Source organism: Hippoglossus hippoglossus, chromosome 7, assembly GCF_009819705.1.
Source record: "Hippoglossus hippoglossus isolate fHipHip1 chromosome 7, fHipHip1.pri, whole genome shotgun sequence".
Lineage (NCBI taxonomy): Eukaryota > Metazoa > Chordata > Actinopteri > Pleuronectiformes > Pleuronectidae > Hippoglossus > Hippoglossus hippoglossus.
In genome coordinates this window covers 10,067,573-10,089,138 of record NC_047157.1, presented here as the reverse complement: position 1 = coordinate 10,089,138, position 21,566 = coordinate 10,067,573, and the positions used below count along the sequence as shown (strand labels likewise).

Here is a 21,566-nt window from a genome sequence, read left to right as displayed (position 1 = left end):
GCTGTCTTCCGTGCCGCGTTTCACCAATCAGGTTACTCTGCCTGCTCTCTCGTCGCTGATTGGTTAAAAAAAGGAAAGCAGTATTTTTAGTGGAGGACACGATACATGTGACCCACTGCAGCTGGGATGTGATGCGTTTAGGTGTTTTCTGGAAAAGAATTAGTTTAGCGTCACAGGCACTGAATTTATTATAACTAACCTGAAATTCCACCTGAAATAAAAGACCTGCAGATGATAAACTATCATTATAATGTTTATACAGCAGCTAAAAATATATGAAAAAGTTATAATTTTGAAGTTGATACTCGTGGATTTGTTGAAAATACCCTGAAACTACTGAATATTTATGTAATTCAGTTTTGGGCTGGATATCTAAAGCTGGTTGAACATTAGAAATTAAGTTGTTATAGAGGGTCTCTCAAGTAAAATGTCACATGTGATCAATATAATTAGGCTATATAAATGGTTGTGTATCATATTCATAAATATCATATTTCATAAATTCATCATCCATCAGGTTTCTCTCCCAAAATAATCACTGTCTCTTTCTGAGGTGTTGCCTTTTAAATCTAAACTAAAAACACACTTCTTTCTGAAGGTATATTCCTAAATTTACTTGGTGCCAGGTTATTCTTGTTCTTTTATCTCTATTATTATTATAATTGTTGAGTGATTACTATTATCATTATTATTTACGTACGTCATTCAGATTTTTATTTGTTTTCTGTGGTGCAGCATTTTGTACTTTGTGTTTGAAAGTGCTCCATAAATAAAGTTATTATAATTCTGTCGTTGTATACAAGCTACTGTTTCCACACTTGAGTTTGTAAACAGAGTTTGTTCAGTAAAAGTATGTATGAATCATCTGCTAATTATTCGCTGCGTACTTTTCCATGTCCTTAACTTTTATGTTCGAAATAAATAAATAAAAGTGGATGAATGAATGCCTTTATTTTATAAAACAAACTTTGGTAGGTGTGTGTATTAAGATCATGGGGAGTAGTGTGGATGTTCCGAGGCGACCTGAACACGTCGCAGCGGGCTGGCTGGTCGTCAGCAGTCAGTCAGGTAGCGGTGCTGCTCGCTTCACGGCTTAAACGATGCCTGGGAAATGCAAGTTCCAGGACTCGTGGCTCGCCAAGCGCATCTACCAGGACTGGCTGGTGAAAGACGCGCAGGACATCCACTTCGCCCGGTGCAGAGCCTGCTGCAAATCCATCAAGCTGCAGACCATGGGCGAGGCTGCGCTCACCAGCCACGCAGGAGGAGCTGGTCACAAAGCTGCGGTGCGCAAACTCGCGGAAGGTAAAACCGCTGCGTTCGCTTCCCTCATCAGAACTACTAATACAGTTTAACAGCACGAGACACGTGCACCTCTGAGTGCATGTGGTAGAGATCAGAGGATGATCGGTGTTTCCTCAGCTCGTTTGTGTGTATGTTATGTAAATGTGTTCGATTTCTGCACGACCACAACATACACATGTTCTAATGTAACAGTTTGTTATTCATAATAATCCCTATTATAAATTCATAGTAATAAGCCTTGCTTCTGTGTTATTATACATTTAAAAACACCACTTTTGTCAGAAACTACAGTCCAAACAACTCTGATGCAGTAATAACAGTCACGATGATGTAATTATTGTGTGTTTAGGGTTATTTGCTAAATTTATCTATATGAAACTTAAGATGCACACATGCTCTACCCAGTAATCTATTAGAATAATATATTTATCCATGAGTTGACCCCAGATTAAGTTTAAACCTGTCAAATACCCAATTTTTTAAAATATTATTAACTTCACAAACTGTAACATTCAACCACAAACATATGCACCCTCAAATAAATATGAAGGTTATTGTATTTAGGTGTAAATACAGAAATGTTTTTCACGATATTTGGCAACTATTATTGTTACAACCTATTATTGAATATGTTTCACCATATATTTCTGGTAAATCAAAATATTTATATTTATCTTATCTATATTCATCTTAAATATAATATATTTAAGACCTGGTTATTATATTCATTCAGGAGATTACAAAGACCTTCTCTGTGTCACTGCTTGTGATCAGAAGTTTTATGCTAAGCAGGTTTATACATAAAGTTTGCTTTGATGTATTTGTGAAAGTATAAATATAAAAAATATAAAAACATAACATAAAACATACTATAAGCACCAGGGGAGGGATTGTGCAATACGTTGTAACAGGAGAACACGGTGAGGAGAAATTCAAAATGGTTTGAAATGTGTCATTGTTTAAAGGACAAGTTCATTCAAAAACAGGCAGCAAAACACAACAGTGTTATCAAGAAAATCTGAGATAGGTTTGTTTCTGTGAAATCCACATATCGGTCTCTGTGAACAGTTCATTCATATAGTAAATCCATAGTGCAACTTTAGAGTTTCCTTTTTCTCTTGATTACTTTATCAGAATCAGATACAAAACCTTTTTCTTCAGGGATGTGTTGTAATTCTGCTCAAGGGCACTTCAGCAGGGAGTATACTTGCTGCCATGGCAACTTAATGCCTTTTCTTTTTATTGCTCTGCTGCACTCTCTCTGTAGCAAAATGCATGTTCAGTTTGCTACACAGTTAGATTTTGGGAAGTGATGAAATAATGCATGAATTAATGATCACAGTGATCATGTGTAGGAGTTCTTAGTACTCGGATCAACTCAAATTACATCACTGACTGTAAATTTGTAATTAAATCTGACATTTTGTACTTTTTCATTGTTAAAATGAATATTTATTCTCCAACAATATACCCACGTCTGCTTCACATGCACATATCTAATTTGCAGTCATTCTTCATGACTTATAAAGTCTGAGCAGTTGTACTGATGCTGAGTGTGTTGGAAACACTGATAGTAAAGTGCTGCCATGATGCTGTAAGATGCTTTGGAAACGTGTGTTTGTGTGAAGGTGATGTTGTACCAGGCTCCACCAGAAGGAGGCGCTCTCTGTTCATTTTCCTGAAATGTATTCATCTGCAGCCTCTCCCTGTCTCCTTATTAGCAGGAAATGTGATGATGATAAACGCCGCGGGGCAGGTGAACGGCAGCGTCAGTCGGGTAAATATTTTAAAAGTGATGGTTTTGTGTAACATTTATTTTAGACACATTTGCAGAATTTAAACGAACCCTGAGGAGCTCAGAGACACAACACAACATTAATGCTAGAAATGACAAACATGACACCAGCATGACACGACCACTTAAATCAGCTCGTTCCCCTCCTCTCAGACGGAGGACACCAAGGAGCACGTGGCCATCTGCCCCCAGCGGGACACGTTGGACAGGGTGACAGGCAGCGACTGGTCACACCTGCACCACGGCCCCACTAACAACTCCACCTCCCACAATGCAGAGCTGCAGGAGGTGACATTCCCCTCCGCCTACTTCACAGCACCAGGTACCCACACATGAAGCTGTGCCAGCTGCTCCACTATTTACTGCCCAGAAACACTCATCGGATGTGGGTCCAGACCTATGAATGAACATGTGATATTCCAGCATTAACCTGATTAAGACAGATCAAGAAACTGTAAAGAGCTCAGCTCCACAGTATTTTTATTGGCGGGTCAATCAGAGGAAAAAGCTGAAATGTGAGGGAGTGGTAAAACATCCATGCAGCCCCTGAGGGTCTCTGAATGAGTTTGAGTTTGAAAATTATGTGAATCAATGAGTCAGTGATGTCAGTCATGTTTTTATCTTCAGTTCAACACCTGTGGTAAATATTGGAACAACATGTTAGACATCACACTTTTCCACCATCTTCAAACTAAATGACGCGGGAACATCTAGTGGAAGAGAGATGCTCCATCCCTCCAGTAGTGTTCAGAGTCTTGAAGAAGAAATAAAGCTGCAGACTTAACATTCTGCTAAAACACATTATATGAGAGTTTTTCATCTAATTCTTATTGGAATATCAATTTAAATCATATTGATTTTGTGACTTGGGGAAGTCATCTTCACACCAGTTTGTAGAACTCCCTGCCAGTGTGTTTTAACTCCATCCATTCATTTTCTTTACTGCTTATCGTTTTGAGAATAATGGGAGAGCTGGAGCCAATCCCAGCTGACATTAGGCGAGAGGCGGGTACACCCCGGACAAGTCGCCAGTATATCGCTGTGTATCGCCATTCACAGCCACATTTTAATTTCAGCAATTTATCTAACCCCAGTCTGCACCCAGGGAGAACAAACAAAACCTATGGGTTCATTTCCCGATCGTTATCTGAGAGCTGATGTTTCACGTGCGAGGAGAAGAGCTGAAGCTGGAGCACAGGAAATCCAAGCACAGGCAGGAGCTATTTGATTGCAAGCACACGGTTTTGAGTGATAGCATTAAAAGATCGGTCCTGCTCTCAAACTGGAAGACTACGCTCTTAAATAAAAAAAAACATCAAAACCCTGGCGGAACCAGGAACCTTGATGTAGTGAGGTGACTGTGCTAACCACTGCACAAATCATGAGCTTTATAGGGTCATCTAAATGGGTTTATAATTATTAGTCTATTGTACTGAGGAACTTTAGTTCATTCATCAGTAAAAAAAACTTTTTCAAACAACATATTCTGGACCATCAGGAGCATCAAGTTCCCCTCACTGACCTTTTTTCGAATCTGACCTCTCAGGCACCTCCAGGCTCATCAGCCAGCATCTCCTGTCGTCAGGCAGCGAGGCCGAGGAGGCCGGCCATCGCTCGGTGAAGCCCGACTCCGTGGAGCTGTCGAGGCTGGAGCACCATCAGAGAGCGGAGGCTCTGGAGCAGCAGCAGCAGATGAAGATCCTGGAGTGGGAGAACAGGATGAAGGTGCTGGCGTGGGAGCAGGAGCTGGTGAGGGAGAAGAGGAGAGCGGCGCGGCAGAAGGAGAAGGCCTTCAGGATGAAGAAGGCGTACTACAAAGCCAAGTTAAAAAGGATGGGAGAGGACGTGCCGCCATCTTCCTGCAGCAGCAGCGATGAAGAGGAAAAAAGATCTGATCCGACAGGATGAACTGATTTAATAGATTTTTTAACAGTGATTGTTTCACTCATTTATTGTTTTGTCTATATTGAATTAACTATTTTTATACTGTACATTGTTTTTGTACTTGAATGCAAAGAGAGATTTCTTTAAATTAGCTGAATTTACACAAAAATGAGAGTGAATCTACTCTAGAAGTACTGCTACTTAAAAATAGAAGTACGATAACTTGGGTTCCCCATCACTCAAAAGTATAAACATAGCACTTATAAAACTACAATAAATGACTTTTTCCAAATGGTCACAATAACTAACAACCAGTCCCCAGATAATCTGAAGTTATTATCAGAGAAATTCAAAGAAAAGTTTTTATTTGAAATTAACTGACAAAGCTACTAATTTTAGAAAAAGCTATTAAAGTACATGGGAGTTGTATGAAATGCTGATAATACTTTTGATGAATAATTTTGCACATTTTGTAGAAATTAATCGAATGAAAGGTTTGAGATATAAAATCAGGTCTGTTTTTCAATCTGTCGTTTATCATCATGTGGCTTCAATGTTCAAAATCACACAACATTCACTGATGTTAAAGTCTGAGGAGAAGGTGTTTTTAAAGAATGTACTGAAGTTAAATCTGATCACAACAGACGAGGAGACGAAGTGACATTTATAATCTTTTATCAGATGTTTCTATTGGGGCTTCTTGTGCATGTTGCCATGAGAATGTTTACTTATATACTAAACTAACTGTTTTCTTGCTTTGTAAATAAATTAGCATTTTGTACAAAGTTTAATCCGATTACAGACTATGAATATTAGTGGAGAATCATGTGGCCAGAAGTACTTGAACACAAAATTGTGTGATTGCTGAATATCTCATTATAATACCAGAGGCCTGGTGTGTAATGTTGACTGGTTTTCTCGTTGTGTGAGACAAGAGCTTTAAGGGGGTTAGCCTAGCTTAGCATAGACAATTAGTGGTTTTAGAGTCAGTTATATCTATTTCTGAGCTTTGGAGGTGACAGGAGATGTATTTTTGAATTTTGGACAGAATCGTTTGCTATTCCCACTTACTTCCAGTTCTCATACTGAGCTAAACTGAGTTTATCACCTTTTGATGCCCTAATTGGCTGGAAAATGTCCAGTACATTCAACTTTCCTATTCCGTTCTTTTGGGTTTCATCTGTGTGTTTTTTAATCAAACATTGCTTTTGAATTTCATCATTTAATCACGCCCCATGGGTGAGGACCAGTTTTTGCTTTTATCAGGTTTATGTTTCAGGCCTGATGATATTCAGTCTGCGCTGGGTGCCTCTATCTTGGACCGACTCTTTGCTCGTCATCAGTGACAGCTGAACATCTCTGCACCTCTGAACGTGACAGGATGCGTTTAGAGTCAAAACCAGTCCAATGGGGAGCCCTCCAGAAAAACATGTCTCTCAGTCAGGAAGTTTTCTCTCATCTGCTTTTTAGCCTCCAAAACATCTGCTCTCATGAATATCAAACAGAACACAAACACACACTCACTCAGGAAAAATACAAACATACAGTCTTTGGAATAAGCGTTTTTTTTTAATGTCCAACATTTTTCTGCGGTCACAGGGTACAGCTGTTTCCTGCCATCGGCAAGGGGATGGCAGGATAGCGACATCCCATAAAGAACACACAAGTCAACAAAGACAATCTCCCATCCCTCCTCCTCCTCCTCTCCCCGCTGTGCTCTCGCTCTGTTTCTTTCTTCTGTCACTTTCTTTATTTCAGAGCACATCACAACCAGCTCGTCTCAGCTCAGTCTCTGTGTCTCCCCCACCTGTGTGTCTCCTATTGGTCCAAACTATATTAACCTGAAGCTGCAGTGTTCACTGCCTGACGCGTGTGAAAGCAGGTGAGTAATTGGAATTTGTGCTCGTGAAGCTTCAGCCTGGGATCTATGAAAGTGAAGAGGAAGAAAAAAGGTTCGATTTGGGATAAAACGGCACCATTTACACCCAGAGTGAATCTGTCAGTACAGACGTGTTGACATTCAGCCTAGAGAGGATCAACAGGCGTTTCTAACAGCAGCCATTAAAGATGCTCCGCCCACTAATTAACTTCATTAGTTACCTGTTACTCTCCCTGCTGTCACATGTCAAAAATCTCTGCTGTGAAAAATACATTTGCACCAGACTCATGCTCTTGAGCTTTGTTGAAGTCGACCAATTTAAAGCAACACTGTGTAACTTTTACTGAGCAAACAGCGCCCTCTGCAGGGACGTGTCCGGGCAATTATGTGGTTTTCATCCAGAAAATAAACCAAGCTTATCGAGCACTGCCTGTGTAGCCCCAACACACGTGTACATGCTAATGTTGGTGTAAAGAAGTCACTTTGAACCTCTCGCAGGAGATTTTACCTGATCACCAAAGTTACATAAAGCACGATGTGGAGTGGGAGCAGCTCCATTCTGAGAGCCATGAAAAACATTTTGAAGCTGCTATTGTAAAGTAAAGAAGTTGCATAGTGTTGCTTTAATAAACCTTTATTTTGCAGATGTTAAGGCCAATGGTTAAAAGCTCAGCGAGGATCTTAAATCGCCACTGGTTCGTAAATCTGTGTGTAAATAGACACATTTTACCTTCACATTCTCCTCTTTTCTTGTCCTCAAACTCCAGATCCGGAGAAACATTAAATGTAAACAAAAGGAACATCTGAACAAAATAAATTACAAATACTTCTTCAACAACCGCCTCTCGTACAAAATGGCAACATAAATAATCAATACAATGTCAATAAATTATCGATAGATAAAATAAATCTCATGTCTGTACAAGTTAAAGGTATTGTCTGTTGGAGAAAAAAAAAATGGATCGTGAAAAAACTAAAAGGAAATGAAAGAGTAAGAGGGAATGAATGTAGGATTTTTTTTTTTAGGTGTGCCACTCTTTTAAAGGACTAGTTGGCAGTGGTCCCCTGCAGGAGCACTTGGCAATAACACAGGCGCAAGAAGAGTCATTTGTCACATCCCAGAGGAATGGGAATGACAGGATGACCGTCAGTGTGTGAGATGTGAGTGTTTGTTTCTGCTGTTTGCATTTCCATCCATTTCTCTGTGTGTTAGTTTTATTCCTCTGTGATGAGTAACGTCCACACCTTCCTCTCTGCGGTAACGTTTTGCACACAGTCATGGTTTCTGACCTAATTTGTTCTTCCTCAAAACTTGTCTGCTTTTCATATTATGTATTTTTTTTGCTAATTGTGTTCTATTTTATCCCAATGTTTTATATTCACTTCCTCTCTTGTTGCATTATTGTTGTAACAAGTATTTTTTGACTGACACAACGCTCCCCTTTCGTTTAGACACAGGCAACACAATCTGACAGGGCCGAAACCACATTTTCCTTGAGTTTTTGCCACCCACTGCATTTTTCGTCTTTCATGAAAATATTTTCAAGTTATTCACAATCCCTCAATCCCTCTCAAGACTTTTGCTTCTAAATGCCTGTGTAATGTTACCTTCAGGCGTGTTCTCCATGCTTGCTCCAACAGCTGCAGCAGCTGCAGGTGGAGAGACCTGCATCTCAAAACCACTTAAGAGGCTTTTAGCACTGACATAACTGACATCTCCTCTCCTCTCCTTTCCTCTCTCCTCTCCTCTCTCCTCTCCTCTCCTCTCCTTTCCTCTCTCCTCTCTCCTCTCCTCTCCTCTCCTCTCCAAACTGCTGCCGAGCTGCAGAAGCTGTGTCAGATCATGAGACCACATCTATGTGCACCGCCCAAAACAACGAGAGCAAATCTGTATTAATGTGTTCTGCTGGGGATCCCTTCATTGACGACATCTCATGTTGGAGGAGATCGGAATTAGCATTAGCTCTAACTCAACAGAAATAAAGCCTGTGCCTATTTTCGGAGAAATGTCTTGAATATAAAAGATATTGTGAAATAAATTCACAGCAGCCGTGTTCAGCCAAAAGCATTCTGGGATGGCAGTCATGTGCTAGAGACATGAGCTAATACTGTTACAGGTTGATACCATGCTGGATATGTAGTGCAGGTCTCCAAACACATGAGCACACTGCGATTCATAATATCTTCCCTCTGAGCTGCTCTCCTCCACGTTGACTTTAGACATGTTCCAATGGTACAATTAGTAAGAAAAAACCAAAAGGAAATCAAGATTAAAACAAAACTGTGAATTACATCCATAACGTTCACACCCTGCACAGTTTCAGTTTCATCACAGAAAACTTAGGATGGTTGATGTTTTATAGTGATATTAAGCAGTCGTCCCTTTGGCTTGGATTTGCACAGAACCTCTGCTTGAGAAGCTTCTATAAATAAGTCTCCCGGATGCTGCTGGGGAGATTTGACGGGGCCTGCGGCGTCTCCTGAGGCAGGCTGAGTCGCGATGCATCCAAATGCAACGATACCTTAAATGGTTGTTACGTGATACAGCCTCATGCAGAGAGGCAGGGAGATATCTACCTTCACCCGCCAGGTCCCCAGAACACCAGAGATAAGTTGTTGTGATATCAGTCGACTGATATGGTCTGCTTCAGACAGCACCAGGCACAAACACACACAGACAGATGAAGAGGTCACATTCATATACAGTGGATCACAAAACAGCACAATCTTGTGAAGGAGCTGACACGTTGACACCTTTACAAGCTGAACTCTGAACCTTCACGTGTTGTTTTACCTTCTTCTGCACATTTGATTCCATCAGATCTATTCTCTTATTATAATCCCTTCCTCTATTTACAATCACTTCTCACTACTTGATATTTTCCCATTCAACCACATGGTTCGTTAATCTCATCAGATACTATTGCCGGGCCCCTGATGCTATACACAAGGTTGACGTGTTTGAGGAAAGGTTTCTGAGGAAATGTGTTTTTCGGGGAGAAATTTTGGGGGGGTTTTCTGTTTCTTTTTTTTTTTCTTCAAGGGGGAAATCTCTCCCTCAGCCACAAACAAGACTGCACTCGCACTGACCTCAATCACAACCTCACATGGACACAATCATTTAAAAAAAAGAAAACATCACAAGAGATTTTGTCTTCATCTCCAATGAAAAAGATACAAAATGTATAAAAAATGTTATTTACAGTCTTTTCTTTTTTTCCCTTTAGACCGATCTTGTCTGGAATAGGCTGAAGTTTGTGTTTGAGATCTGAGGAATTTGTGTTGGACAGTTTTAGGTAGTAGAGGTGGTTGACTCATCGTCCAAAGAAACGTCAGAGATCACTGTAGGCAGAATGACTCGACAACCTTTGTACAATCTGCCTACAAACATCCTCCTCTCCTCTCCGTCCTTCTATCCATCTCTGTCTCCTCTGTCTTTAGCTTGTTTCCCGTCCTCCGATGTCTCAATGAACCCCAGTGGTTCAGGACCATCCATGACCTTTGAACTTGTCCCTGGTGAGCCGAGCTCAGTCGCAATGCATAAAGGGATATGGAGGCTGTCATCAAGACTGTCCTTCACTTCTGTTGGCTCTGAGGTGAAGAGAAGGAAAATGACTCATTGTTAAGTTCATACAGCGACTCTTCTACTGATTATAAATTCACTTCCACACAATGAGGACAGAGAAAATATCACAGCAAAATGGAAATGAGCTCCTAAAGGCATAGGGACAACGAGAGAGGAGGGAGATGGTGCTGGAAAATAGAACTAAACCGACAAGGGACCTGATGATAAAGAAGCTGAGCAGGGAGTGGAACTAAGGGAGCTGAGGAAAGTTAAGATGAAAAGACAGAAACAGAAAGAGAGAAGAGGTAAATAGTTGGATAGTGGAAATGAGGGAATCTAAACATAGAGGGAAAGGGAGAATACATAGGAAACTACAATTTAAAAGTGTGTTTACAGAGGATCAAAGTTCAGTTACAGACCGATGTAAAATAGAGGGGGACAGATGGAGGGTAAATCGAGGTTTATTTATTTCAATAAAAACTTACTCAGAGTCTGGGGAGACTTCAGATATGCTGTGGGAGGTGGCAGACTGGGGAGGAGAGGGGGAGTGTCCGTGGGCAGAGCCATTGGGTCCAGGGTTAGAGGCAGCAGGGGACGGAGGGAGGACAGTGGAACCGAAGGACGCCAGGATGGAGGACAGAATATCCAGGTGTTCACTCGATTGCGGTCGACTCAGAGGGTTGATATTTGAACTTGCGACCTGGGGCACAGTCTGACCTTGATACCTACATGGAGGAGCCGAGTCCAGTCGTCCTCTGGCATGAGGGAGCTGCTCATGTGGAGGCTCCTCGGTGATCGGGGGAGGGGGGGAGGCAGAGGGAGGCTGGTCGGGGTGTGAGGGCTGACGGGGAGGCAGAGTGCGAAGCCACTCCCGACACGGCTGAGCTGAGGCTCCCACTCCATTGGTGTCCAGCTCCTCCCTCGACCTACTGCTCATCACCGACCCTGCCAGGTGCTCCCGGGATGAGGCCTGCCGCCGGGTTAGCGTGTTCAGCTGCGACCTCGATCCGCTGAGGTATCCCTCCATTCCAGCTCCACTCAAGTCCTCCCTTGAGGCGTGGACACTGCCTCCGTGGTGGTTGTCCAGTCTGTCCCTGGATCCTGACAAATTTTCCCTGGATGATGAGACTCGCTGGTGATCAAGCCCCAAGCCCCCTAATCCTGGTCCCTGCCCCAGTCCCAGCTCCCTCCTCCTGGGTAAGAGATCCAGGTTGTCTCTGGAGCCCCTGGAGTCCAGTCGGTCCCTCGACCCCCCAACCGTCTGTCTACCGAGTGGATCCCTGGACAGCTGCCTCCGGGCAAGTGAGTCCAGGTGCTCCCTGGAGGAGTAGCGAGACGCTGGCTGGGACAGAGAGCCCGTCCCTCCTCCGGCACCAGCTGTGGCAGAGTACATGCGACCATAGGAGGCAGCAGGAACACCTCGATGGCCCAGAGTAGAGGTTCTGTACCAGTTGAGCTCACTGGGGACTCGGCCCATTGTGGACAGACCCTGGAGCGCTGGGGGACAGCCCATACGATTCTTCAGGATGCCTGGAAGAAGACAATATGAACATGAGAAAAAGAGTAAAGAGCACAAGTGGAATAAAATTAGCAAGAATTTTGAATTCATAAAAAAGTAATGAGATTCTAAAACCGGGGAGATTGGACAGAAGTGTACTAAAGGTGTTAAAGATGAGGGTGGAAAAGCTGTATGTCGAGGAAAAAACGATGTGAGAAGAAAGGGAAGAAAAGAGACAGATGTCACAGATGAAGAGGAGTGAATAAGAGTAGGAGACAGAAGTGTTTTGGACTAATTAATGACAGTTTTAGATCTCCCTACATTCACTGTTTATATTTTATGAATCATAATACCATCTGAGTAATCTGGAAAATCCTGAGGGAAACTTGAAAATGAAATTGCACGATTAAAATACCTTCACTATTGTAAGTGAGGTTTCCTGCTGTCAGCTTCTTTTTCTGTGTGAGTGTGTGCGAGTGTGTGTGTGTACATATGTTGTATGTTTTTGTGTAGTATTACGTGTCCTAGAATGTCAGCCTTTTCATCTTTCAGGGTACTCGTGTGATCTCCTGCCTTTCTTTCTCACTCCCTCTGCGCGTGCCTTTGCATGTGTATTACACCTTCGTGTGCACATGCCAGTTTTAAATGTGTTCTGAGCATACTGACTGCACAGTATATATAAAAGTGTCACCCACGGTTTTAGGGCCTGTGTTGTATAAGTTATGTTTTATGCAGACAGGCCACTCTGCTGACTCCAGAAATAGAGTGCTGTGTGGGGGATACACACACTCCTGCACGGTTAGCACACGTATGTCGAGAGTGAGTCATGACATGCTGACCATCTTATTATATTCTGACTTTGACTTCAGACAAACATGCTCTGATTTGCTCACCCCAGTAAGTGGGTGCTAGGTCAAATGGAGGGCGTTCAGAAACAGTTAAAACCTATAAGGTCTCAGCTATTGAGCTGTGTTTGGATTCAGCTCCGACGCTGACCTCATCTCCATCTTCCTCTTGGCACAATGCCCCATTTCATCACTGCATGATGTCTGGAGACCACACACTGATATTCGAAGATGCACAACCCAAAACATTTGCCTTTGAAGACTCGTATGTAACACAATCATAAAACTTGGTGCACTGGTAGATATTTAACAACGTGAAGTAAAAGAAAGAAAGACAACTAAAACTCAATGTGTTATTGGTAATTGTCTGTTAATTATTATTAGCTACATGGTTTTCACAACAAAAATATCTTCTCTGCTGCATCTTTGTTATCCAATTTTCCAAAGTATGTGTCATATCCAGTATTCATGTGCCATTTAATTTATTCGACAAGCAATGCCTTGGCAAACTACAAGAACAGAAACCTATGACTAATTTAAGAAGGATAAACTACAGATTATAATAATATTAAAAGCAATTTCAAATTCAGTGTGCTCTGTGTATTTTTAAAAATGTTTTTCTGTTTTTCTAACCCTTGCGGTGCCTGTGTGGCTGCGTGAGGCCGTTCTCATCCCCACTGGTCAGTGCTGCATCAAGCTGGTTGTTGTTGGCAGCATCCTTGCTGTAATCTGCTCCCAGGGGGCGCTCTGAGCCCCACTTTTGCAGCGTGTGCGTCTCACACTCTTCCAAAGCTGGCCAATAGGACAGAAGGTCATTTCCATCCAGATCTGGCAGACACACGCACACAAAACCACTTTCTGGTTACTGGAAGTTAAAAGGATGAAATCTGTTCCCACACCAGGTATAACTGTATTGACCAATGACTTCTGATAAAAAGCTCATTAAGTCGAGGTAAAGAAATTAAAAAGCCGACATTGTGGGAAACTCACTATTACTGCTGTCATAGCTGAACATAATTTATCATTGAAACCTGTAAACACCAAATATGAAAATCTCTCAATATGTTCTCTTGCCTGATTCATCTTTTTAATTTGACATTAACTATTCTGCAACATATTTGAGCATCTCAATGAACACAAAACAGATGCGTGTATCAAATACTGTAGCAGGTGTCAGCAGAGAAATAGCATGTACTGTATGTGCTGTGCTGTACGTGTTGAGCATGTACAAAGTGAATTAAGAAAAAGGAGCTGATGAGGAGAGGTGTCTAGTCCAATAAATGAATAAACAACATTTCATCATTGATTTTTCAGTGAGGTAAATAGACGGGAAAATATATTAAGGCTGTTACTTTCATTCCTTCCGTGATCAATTAATCTGTAAAAAGTGCTCTCATGTACTTTGGCCATTAACAAGTCTAATGGCCTCTTGAATAAAACCAAACGCCCCTCTATTAGTTTGACATGCAGACATGATCACTTGCTCAGTTGATGGCTCAACAGAATTGAGGAGAGGGTTTCATGCTTTGTCACAACGAACAGGAAACTGTGACCCTTCAGTCAGAAGCCTGCTCTGTTCTAACCCTTCACTTCGCCTGCACTGACCATCTGGATCCTGTCCTCCCCCATTTTGACAACATCAGTCTGCATTTCCCTCTGAATAGAGGTCATGTCATCCAGATGGCTTGATTAGCTGAGAATTGATTACTTATATGGATTTATAGATTTCCATGTCTGGTCTTTTCTCACAGTGAAACCTTTCACAGACCCTGTGTATGCATGACATTTATATTACACACTTCGAGGTGCATTATATATATATTATCAATGACGTCTTTTCATTTTTGATAGAAGAACTACAGGTATTGATAAATTACTACTTGCACTGACATTTCCGCTTTAATATATGCGTACACTGTTATTGTGCCCACACATGCTTCTACATATCTGAAATTTAAGATTGAACTTCTTCCTACAGCAGGAGAATACTGCTGTCTGGCAGGTACATGCGTTTTCTTATCAACTGCTCTCATCAAGTGCCTTTTACTCACTAGCTATTTGTAGCTTTTTGCCTGAGGAAAAGAAACCTTCAATCATCTGAATATTTAACAAATTGCTCATCTACCTTTGGTGCCGTTGTGGGTGGGCTCGGTGAGCAGGCGCTCACTGTGATTGGAACGCTTGAATCGCCGCTGGATGCGTCCACGGAGTCGGACGTTGTCCTCGCTCTCAGAGGAAGGGATGGAGAGACTGCGCTCCTCCTCCATGGAGAGGTCAGAGTCTGAGTCTGAGTCCTCACCTGGAAGCAGGGAGGGAGAAGAAGGACAGAGAGAGAAGAAGACAGGTGAAAGGAGAGACGGAGACAAAGAATTATAAAAGGAAAAGATAAGGGTGATAAATTGTTCATGTCAGCGATAGTAATAGATTAAAAGAAAAAAGCAGAGGTGACGAAATAAAGAATGTGTTGTGGCTGCTTGTCACAAGTGTGTTTTTGTGTCCTATCTCAGGGTGTCTGAGTGTGTGTGTGTGTGTGTGTGTGTGTGTGTGTGTGTGTGTGTGTGTGTGTGTGTGTGTGTGTCTGTGTGTGAGTCTGTGTGTGAGTCTGTGTGTGAGTCTGTGTGTGAGTGCTGACCTCCGTCTCTGTGGAACATGGCTACATCCAGGTCTGTCGCTCCGGTGTGGACGATGTTTTGTTCCAGAGTCTGACGAGCTAAAAGATTTTCTCTAACGGGCAAAGAGGAGAGCGGTGAGTGAACTCATGAACTCAACTACATGTGCATACAAACACACTCATACAGTAAGTTGTATGTGTACTAATACAGTCTGATACCAATTTTAAAAAGAGAGCAGCCACAGATACAGTATCTATAACGTGCGCCCACAAAAAACACACATATACACACAAACACACACACACGCACACAGAGTCACTGAGCCATATCAGCCCATCTTAGAGTATATTAGTGTTGCTCTACATACACTAAAGCACATTGTTCCATTCAATCTTCTTCATCTTTACCCCACTGACCCACAAAATACATGACATGATTTTTATTTGCAAGAGAATTTCCTCCCTGAAGCAATCTCATCTCAAATCAGAGCCACAGAGAATCAATGAAACCTGACAGATTTCTATTTGAGTTTTGAGTCATCATTCACTCAATATTAATTGGCCATTTTGATGCCGTTGGTATTAAACCATTCACTCTTGAACTACTATGATGAAGTGTATTTGGAATCTTCTCTTCCTGCCACAATGTGGAGGTTTTCCACTGGCTTCTTGTGTATGTGTCTGTTTGAAGATTGTTGTGTTTCTGTGAGTTGTATACTGTACCTGGCGGAGCTGACAGAGGAGATGGTGGAGGTGCCCAGGGTGATGCGATGCAGTCCGCTCTGCTCCAACAGAGATGCATTGTGATACGGATTCTGAGACAGGGACACATTGATTATTTAGAGGAGGGAGAACCATTTTAAGAGTCTTTTTGTCTATTGTTCGGAGCTGTTTTATATAGATCATAAAATTGTCTTTTATTTAACATCACAAACTGCTCGGTACAAAGAGCAAAAATCCCAATTGTATAATGGGCAAACCTTCATCATTTATTTCTACATGAAGGACATCTTTATGACACTGGGGTTTTCTATGTATTTAGTATTTATATAAAATTACTGGGTGATAATAATAAGCAATAAACTACAGCCCCCATTATATTTCAGTGTAGTTTCCAGTAGTTTTAAATGCTGAAAGCTGATGGAAAAAAACAGAAGGAGGCATGACCTCAGCTTTCTCTGCTGTATTAGGCCACTTTATGAATAAGAAATGATACAGTATGAGTCAGATAGTCAGATACAAAATGATGCTAATAGATGGTCATGGTTTGCGAGAGTGTGTGTGTGTGTTGATGTGGTGCAGTCATTTGTCCCACTTGGGAAAGTTCTCTAATGGGTAGGAAGAGCATTGGAGGGAAAGGGTGTTAAAAGAGTAAAAACTAACACGCGCTCACACACATCTGCATGCACATGAACATCTTACACGCACACACACACACACACACACACATCCAGGCTACAGATAGAGAAGATAGAAGAAGGAAAGAAATTAAACCAGGGCAGGGTCACACACACACACACACACACACTCTCTCTCTGAGCAGGCACTGCACTTTGCTGTGGCTGAGCGTGGTTAAGGAGCAGACAGGGCTCCACTGGTCGGTATTCTGTTTTAACTGGGTCAGCAGAAAACCCTGAAGGCAGAAGGAGAGGAGAGAGGGAGGACGGGGAAGATGGATGGACGGAAGGAGGAATTGGGGGCAGAAGGACTTTTGTGCTGTCTAATAATGGACAGTGAGAATGTGCATCCAGAAAAAAACTCTACTGTAGAAAAGATGCTAAATGCCTTTGGGATCATGTAGTGAGTTGATTTAAAGCTTCATCAGGCTCTTAACCTTCAAGTATGTATCGTGTAATATGACAATTTCATTATAATATCATAACTCATGCAAATAATGACATTTGAATTATTTTGTATGGTATTTTTACAAACTTGCTGAAAAGGTAGTTCAGGTCAAGATACAAAACCAGTTGAGAGCTTTTTGGGTTCAGAAGAGACGAGCTCCAACGTGTGCGTGGGACTCACTGTGTTCTGAGGAGCTCTGGGTGGATCTTCTCCAGGACTCTTCTTACCGAGAACGGCGACTCTCCAGGCCTCCTGAACCTCTGAGTTAAACACTGTGAACACCAGCATCACCGACAGACCCTGGGAGCGGTAGAAGGACAGAGAGAGAGATGGTTTTAAGGTTTTAATCTACAAGATCCTTACACTAAAAAGTTCGGCACTTCCCAAAGATAATACAATTACACGTATAAAGTGAGCAATATTAACACGTGTCAAATTAGGTGAAAGCAGTAATAAAAAATATTGTTTGAATTACTACTTTTTTTCTAAACTGTGAAATCTTATAGATTAGTTCTTCCCTGACTACAAACATACACTGTGCTCATACCTGCACTAGGCAGAGGACATCAAATATGTAGTAGAAGGCAAGGATGCTGTTGTTCACGGCCATGAGACCACACAGCCAGGTGGCGGTGGCTACCAACAGCAGAAGGATGGCATTACGGATAGTCGAACTGGATCCAGAGATAGAGAGACAGGGGAAACAAAGAGGGCAGTGGGGGAGAGCAAGGTTAAATTTGGATTTACCAGGATGATGTAACACACTTCCTGTGAGCTGTGCTGGAAGACTTCAGAAAGCAACAGAGAGTCAGAACGAACGGGAACAAGAGCCCTCAGATAAAACCAAAGGATGAATGCTGAGACGGAAATGTGGCAGTGAGGAAAAGAGAGACAGACACCAAATAGCTTAAAGTCCCACTCCGGTGAAAATCAGGTTTGGCTAACATGTCCCCCTTGTGCCTTTCATTTGGTAAAAGACACATTTTAAGTGAAACAGGCAGTCAACACCATGAATCATAACCTGTACCTTAACAGTGCAGTAAATAAATGCCACTCAAGAAATGTACAGTTTGTGATGTCACAAACCTGAGAAACCAATCCAATCAACTTGTGGGTGGGGCTCAGCAGCTGAAAAAAGGCCCCTAACCTGAATGTGAGCTGTTAGCATACTAATAGATCTTTGTCCCATAGGAAGGAAGGTGTAGAGATTTAAGCCATTTTTGGGCCATAACTTTTTTCCTGACAAATCTTTTGAATATGCAATTTTGAGGAACAAAGAAAAAGGTTTTGATAAAGAGTATTAAAGGTGTAAAAGCAGCTGGAGTGGGACCCTAAGGGATTTTCTTTTTTGCTGTTCTTGCAATTCTGATGAAAGCATGTGTCCACAGACTATTTCTATCTTTGTATCGTACTCTGACGCCAGTGGGTAAGTACTCACATGACAGGCAGCTTCTTGGTCTCCTTCTGCGATGGGTTGCAAGACATCTTGGCAACAGTCGTGAAAATCCCTCCATTCACCTAGAAAGAGGCAGATCAGGCAACTTTTTAATGCTTGTATGCTAATCCAATACTGCCACTAACCAGGCATAAAGATAAACAGACACAACAAGATCAATGTGGACAATATATACATATGCAAAGAAAAAGGAATAGTAAAGGCAAGTCATTTGCCTTTACTCAATGTGTCTTGAGTAAATGAACAACACAAACAATACTGATCATTTCAACAATACTAATCATTTCAACTATGACGACAATGCACTGAAACTATTCATAAGCATCATAAAACCCGGTACACTTTCTTATTTAAGCATTGCTGTGATGTTGTAAAAGGACACTAGCTTGATGTGGGGAGCAATTCAAATTATGGTCCAGCAGCAATCAAGAACAACAAAAACAAAGAATCACATCACTGATTACACAGCATTACATTACTCAGGTTTTTGTGGACACAACATGAAGCATATCAAGACAGTCAGGGAGACAGTTACCAGTATGACGATGGCAATAGGTCCAGCGAAGCTCCAGATGAGTTTGTCATAGATGGAGATCCAACAAAAGTCTGGGTTCCCATAACCCTCTGGGTCTAATCCCACTGCCAGGCCTGCAGTGAGGAGACACAGGCATGACACAGATCAGACAAAAGATCAACTCTAGAGATCTACTCAGAGAGACAGCAGTCAGAAAGGGTTTTACAATATCACAGCAGTCATAACAGGCATTATCTGAGTGACAGTGGCGGAAAAATGTCAAAGAATCAATGTTAGACATTAATCTTTTAATGATTAGTCCTTATTATATGATTAAGTAATATATAGTTATAAAGATAATCATTTAGGTGAAAAGCCGCATGCTGGTTTATCACATGTTTTATCACAGCAAACAACTTTTTGATAAATCCATCAGTTGTGCACATCCGCCTCTCTTGAGCAGACCGTTGACCAACTTCCATTAAGGTGCCGGCTGAGGTCGTCAGGAAATGTGTACATGAGCAATTCCTTGTATGTCCTTGTTTGAACACTGTCATGGTTGTAACAGTAATTCATTAATATAGAATTAATTGAATTAATTGAATTTCAAAAGTAAGAGAGTCACAACAGACAAACACACCTCTGAGCCTGAGGAAAGAAACATACTGCCTGTGTGTGTGTGTGTGTGTGTGTGTGTGTGTGTGTGTGTGTGTGTGTGTGTGTGTGTGTGTGTGTGTGTGTGTGTGTGTGTGTGTGTGTGTGAAAGACGGGAAGAAAGCAGACAGATATTACTTACTTACTGAGTGTGTCAAGGAAGAAATTGCTTGCGTGTGTGTGGATGTGTGTCTGCGCTTTGCTATCGCTATATTAAAATGTCACTGAAACCTGCTTAATACAAGTGTCAATAGGAATCCTTATCCACACAGCCAGACTCACTGTGAATGTGTGTGATGTGTGTGTTGGTGCATATACTGTATATACATACATATATATGTTGTCATATATGTTTTCACGGATGAGTAAATGTGGCAAGGAAAACGTTTTGACTGTGAGTATACACTGATGCAAACATACATTTGCATGTGTGTGTGTGTGTTACCTGTGATAATGGCGGGCACGCCCCAGCCGATGGCGTAGTAGAATCTCATGGCTCCATAGTTGATATTGCGCTGCTCAGTCTGCATGCGGTAGATATGAAGGCCCTCGACGAACATCCAGGCAAAGGTGGACATGAAGAAGTAATGGAGCAGGATGGCGACGACTGTACACAGAAACTGGAGGGAGAGAGAAAGAAACATATTTGAAAAGGGAAGGATAAGAAAGCAAGGAAAGGAGCAGAAAATGTGAGATAGCAAAGGAAAGAAAGATAGAAGGAGAAGAAGTAATAAAAAGAAGAAAAAAAAGCAGGGAGGAAATAAGGAAGGTGAAGGAAGGGGACGGGCAGAGTGAGGCAGCAGGAAAGTGTCAAATAAAAAATTGGAAATAAGAAGGTGAGAGGAAAAAAATAACGTGATCCTTTATATTGATTTTGTGACAGTTGAGAGCAGAAGTCTCGGCAAGAGACCAATACGTCTTTATTACAGCACAGCAGGTGTCAGCAATGAAGGAACAGGCATGTATGATTTAATTAGCAACACGACTAATGAAGGGAGTTTATGGCAGCGTGTTACTGTATATCTCCAGGAAATGCACAAAACAACTGATATGAATTCAAATGAATGTTGTTAATTTGCGGAATTATAGTAAAAACGCTCAAGAGCCTGTTTAGCTGTGATTACGGGCATGAAATTAAGCAGCATCAGAAGAAGAAAGCTCAGAAAGTATGAATAAATGTAGAAATATAGAAATAAATAAATGTTGAAATGTAAATATACAGAAACAAATACATGTGGAAAAAAATAAATGTAAAAATAAATAAATAAATGTAAAAACGTAAACAGTTTTTTTAAATACTGAGTTAGCAATTACCAAATGTATTTTATTTTGTATTTTTGTATAATTTTTTTGGGGGGGGAATGCATACGTTCATTTATTTATTTATTTGTGTATTTGTTTCTAATTTTGGCAGTTACAGTCCTCCATAGAATTATCATCTCAGTGCATGTTTGCTTAAATTCTTTGTGTTGTTTGAAATATTGATGAAACACAAGTGATACACATGGAGAACTTTGTCTTTTTGCCATCGATGTGATGCTGCATGAATCCTGAGGACACGTCAAGTCAGAGTTAAGTGATGCCGTAATCTGCTATAACTTGATATTCTGAGGTCAGTCAATTGGTTTGACTGCACGTCATCAGGAATGACAATGACAATTATTTTTTTGTCAGGGCAGAGGAAACTTCCAAATAGCTTTTCTCAGTCAAGTTCT

At 41.4% G+C, this 21,566-nt stretch overlaps 2 protein-coding genes across 6 annotated transcripts in view; one reads left to right on the top strand and one right to left on the bottom strand.

Moving 5' to 3' along the window:
- Positions 1 to 1,038: 1,038 nt before the first annotated feature.
- On the top strand, positions 1,039 to 5,019 carry LOC117764510. Of its 2 annotated transcripts, none has more exons than XM_034590358.1 (4): positions 1,039 to 1,305; positions 3,030 to 3,082; positions 3,254 to 3,422; positions 4,647 to 5,019. In XM_034590358.1, exons 1-4 carry the CDS (start codon positions 1,101 to 1,103, stop codon positions 5,006 to 5,008), a joined length of 789 nt encoding a protein of 262 aa, XP_034446249.1. In that variant the 5' UTR covers positions 1,039 to 1,100; the 3' UTR covers positions 5,009 to 5,019. The 2 variants fall into 2 exon arrangements, with proteins under 2 accessions (XP_034446249.1, XP_034446248.1); XM_034590357.1 differs by having other exon boundaries at positions 3,027 to 3,082.
- Positions 5,020 to 8,069: 3,050 nt separating this feature from the next.
- The window catches only part of celsr3 (cadherin, EGF LAG seven-pass G-type receptor 3), a 102,504-nt gene continuing 89,007 nt past the window's right edge, over positions 8,070 to 21,566 (bottom strand). For 2 of the 4 annotated variants that reach the window (XM_034590563.1, XM_034590564.1), the window contains 11 exons: positions 20,297 to 20,471; positions 19,219 to 19,331; positions 18,666 to 18,745; positions 17,775 to 17,901; positions 17,408 to 17,527; positions 16,106 to 16,197; positions 15,404 to 15,495; positions 14,897 to 15,070; positions 13,405 to 13,599; positions 10,914 to 11,958; positions 8,070 to 10,454 (listed from right to left, as the gene is read on the bottom strand). In XM_034590563.1, coding sequence (XP_034446454.1) covers positions 10,427 to 10,454; positions 10,914 to 11,958; positions 13,405 to 13,599; positions 14,897 to 15,070; positions 15,404 to 15,495; positions 16,106 to 16,197; positions 17,408 to 17,527; positions 17,775 to 17,901; positions 18,666 to 18,745; positions 19,219 to 19,331; positions 20,297 to 20,471 — 2,241 coding nt within the window. In that variant the 3' untranslated portion in view covers positions 8,070 to 10,426. The remainder of the gene's footprint in view (positions 10,455 to 10,913; positions 11,959 to 13,404; positions 13,600 to 14,896; positions 15,071 to 15,403; positions 15,496 to 16,105; positions 16,198 to 17,407; positions 17,528 to 17,774; positions 17,902 to 18,665; positions 18,746 to 19,218; positions 19,332 to 20,296; positions 20,472 to 21,566) is intronic. The other 2 variants (XR_004614416.1, XM_034590565.1) reach the window with 2 other exon arrangements.

Coding starts and splice junctions, on each gene's coding strand:
- LOC117764510 (XM_034590357.1), top strand. CDS start 1,101: ATGCCTGGGAAATGCAAGTTCCAGGACTCGTGGCTCGCCAAGCGCATC. Junction 3,083..3,253: donor TGAACGGCAGCGTCAGTCGG/GTAAATATTTTA, acceptor CCCTCCTCTCAG/ACGGAGGACACCAAGGAGCA. Junction 3,423..4,646: donor CGCCTACTTCACAGCACCAG/GTACCCACACAT, acceptor CTGACCTCTCAG/GCACCTCCAGGCTCATCAGC.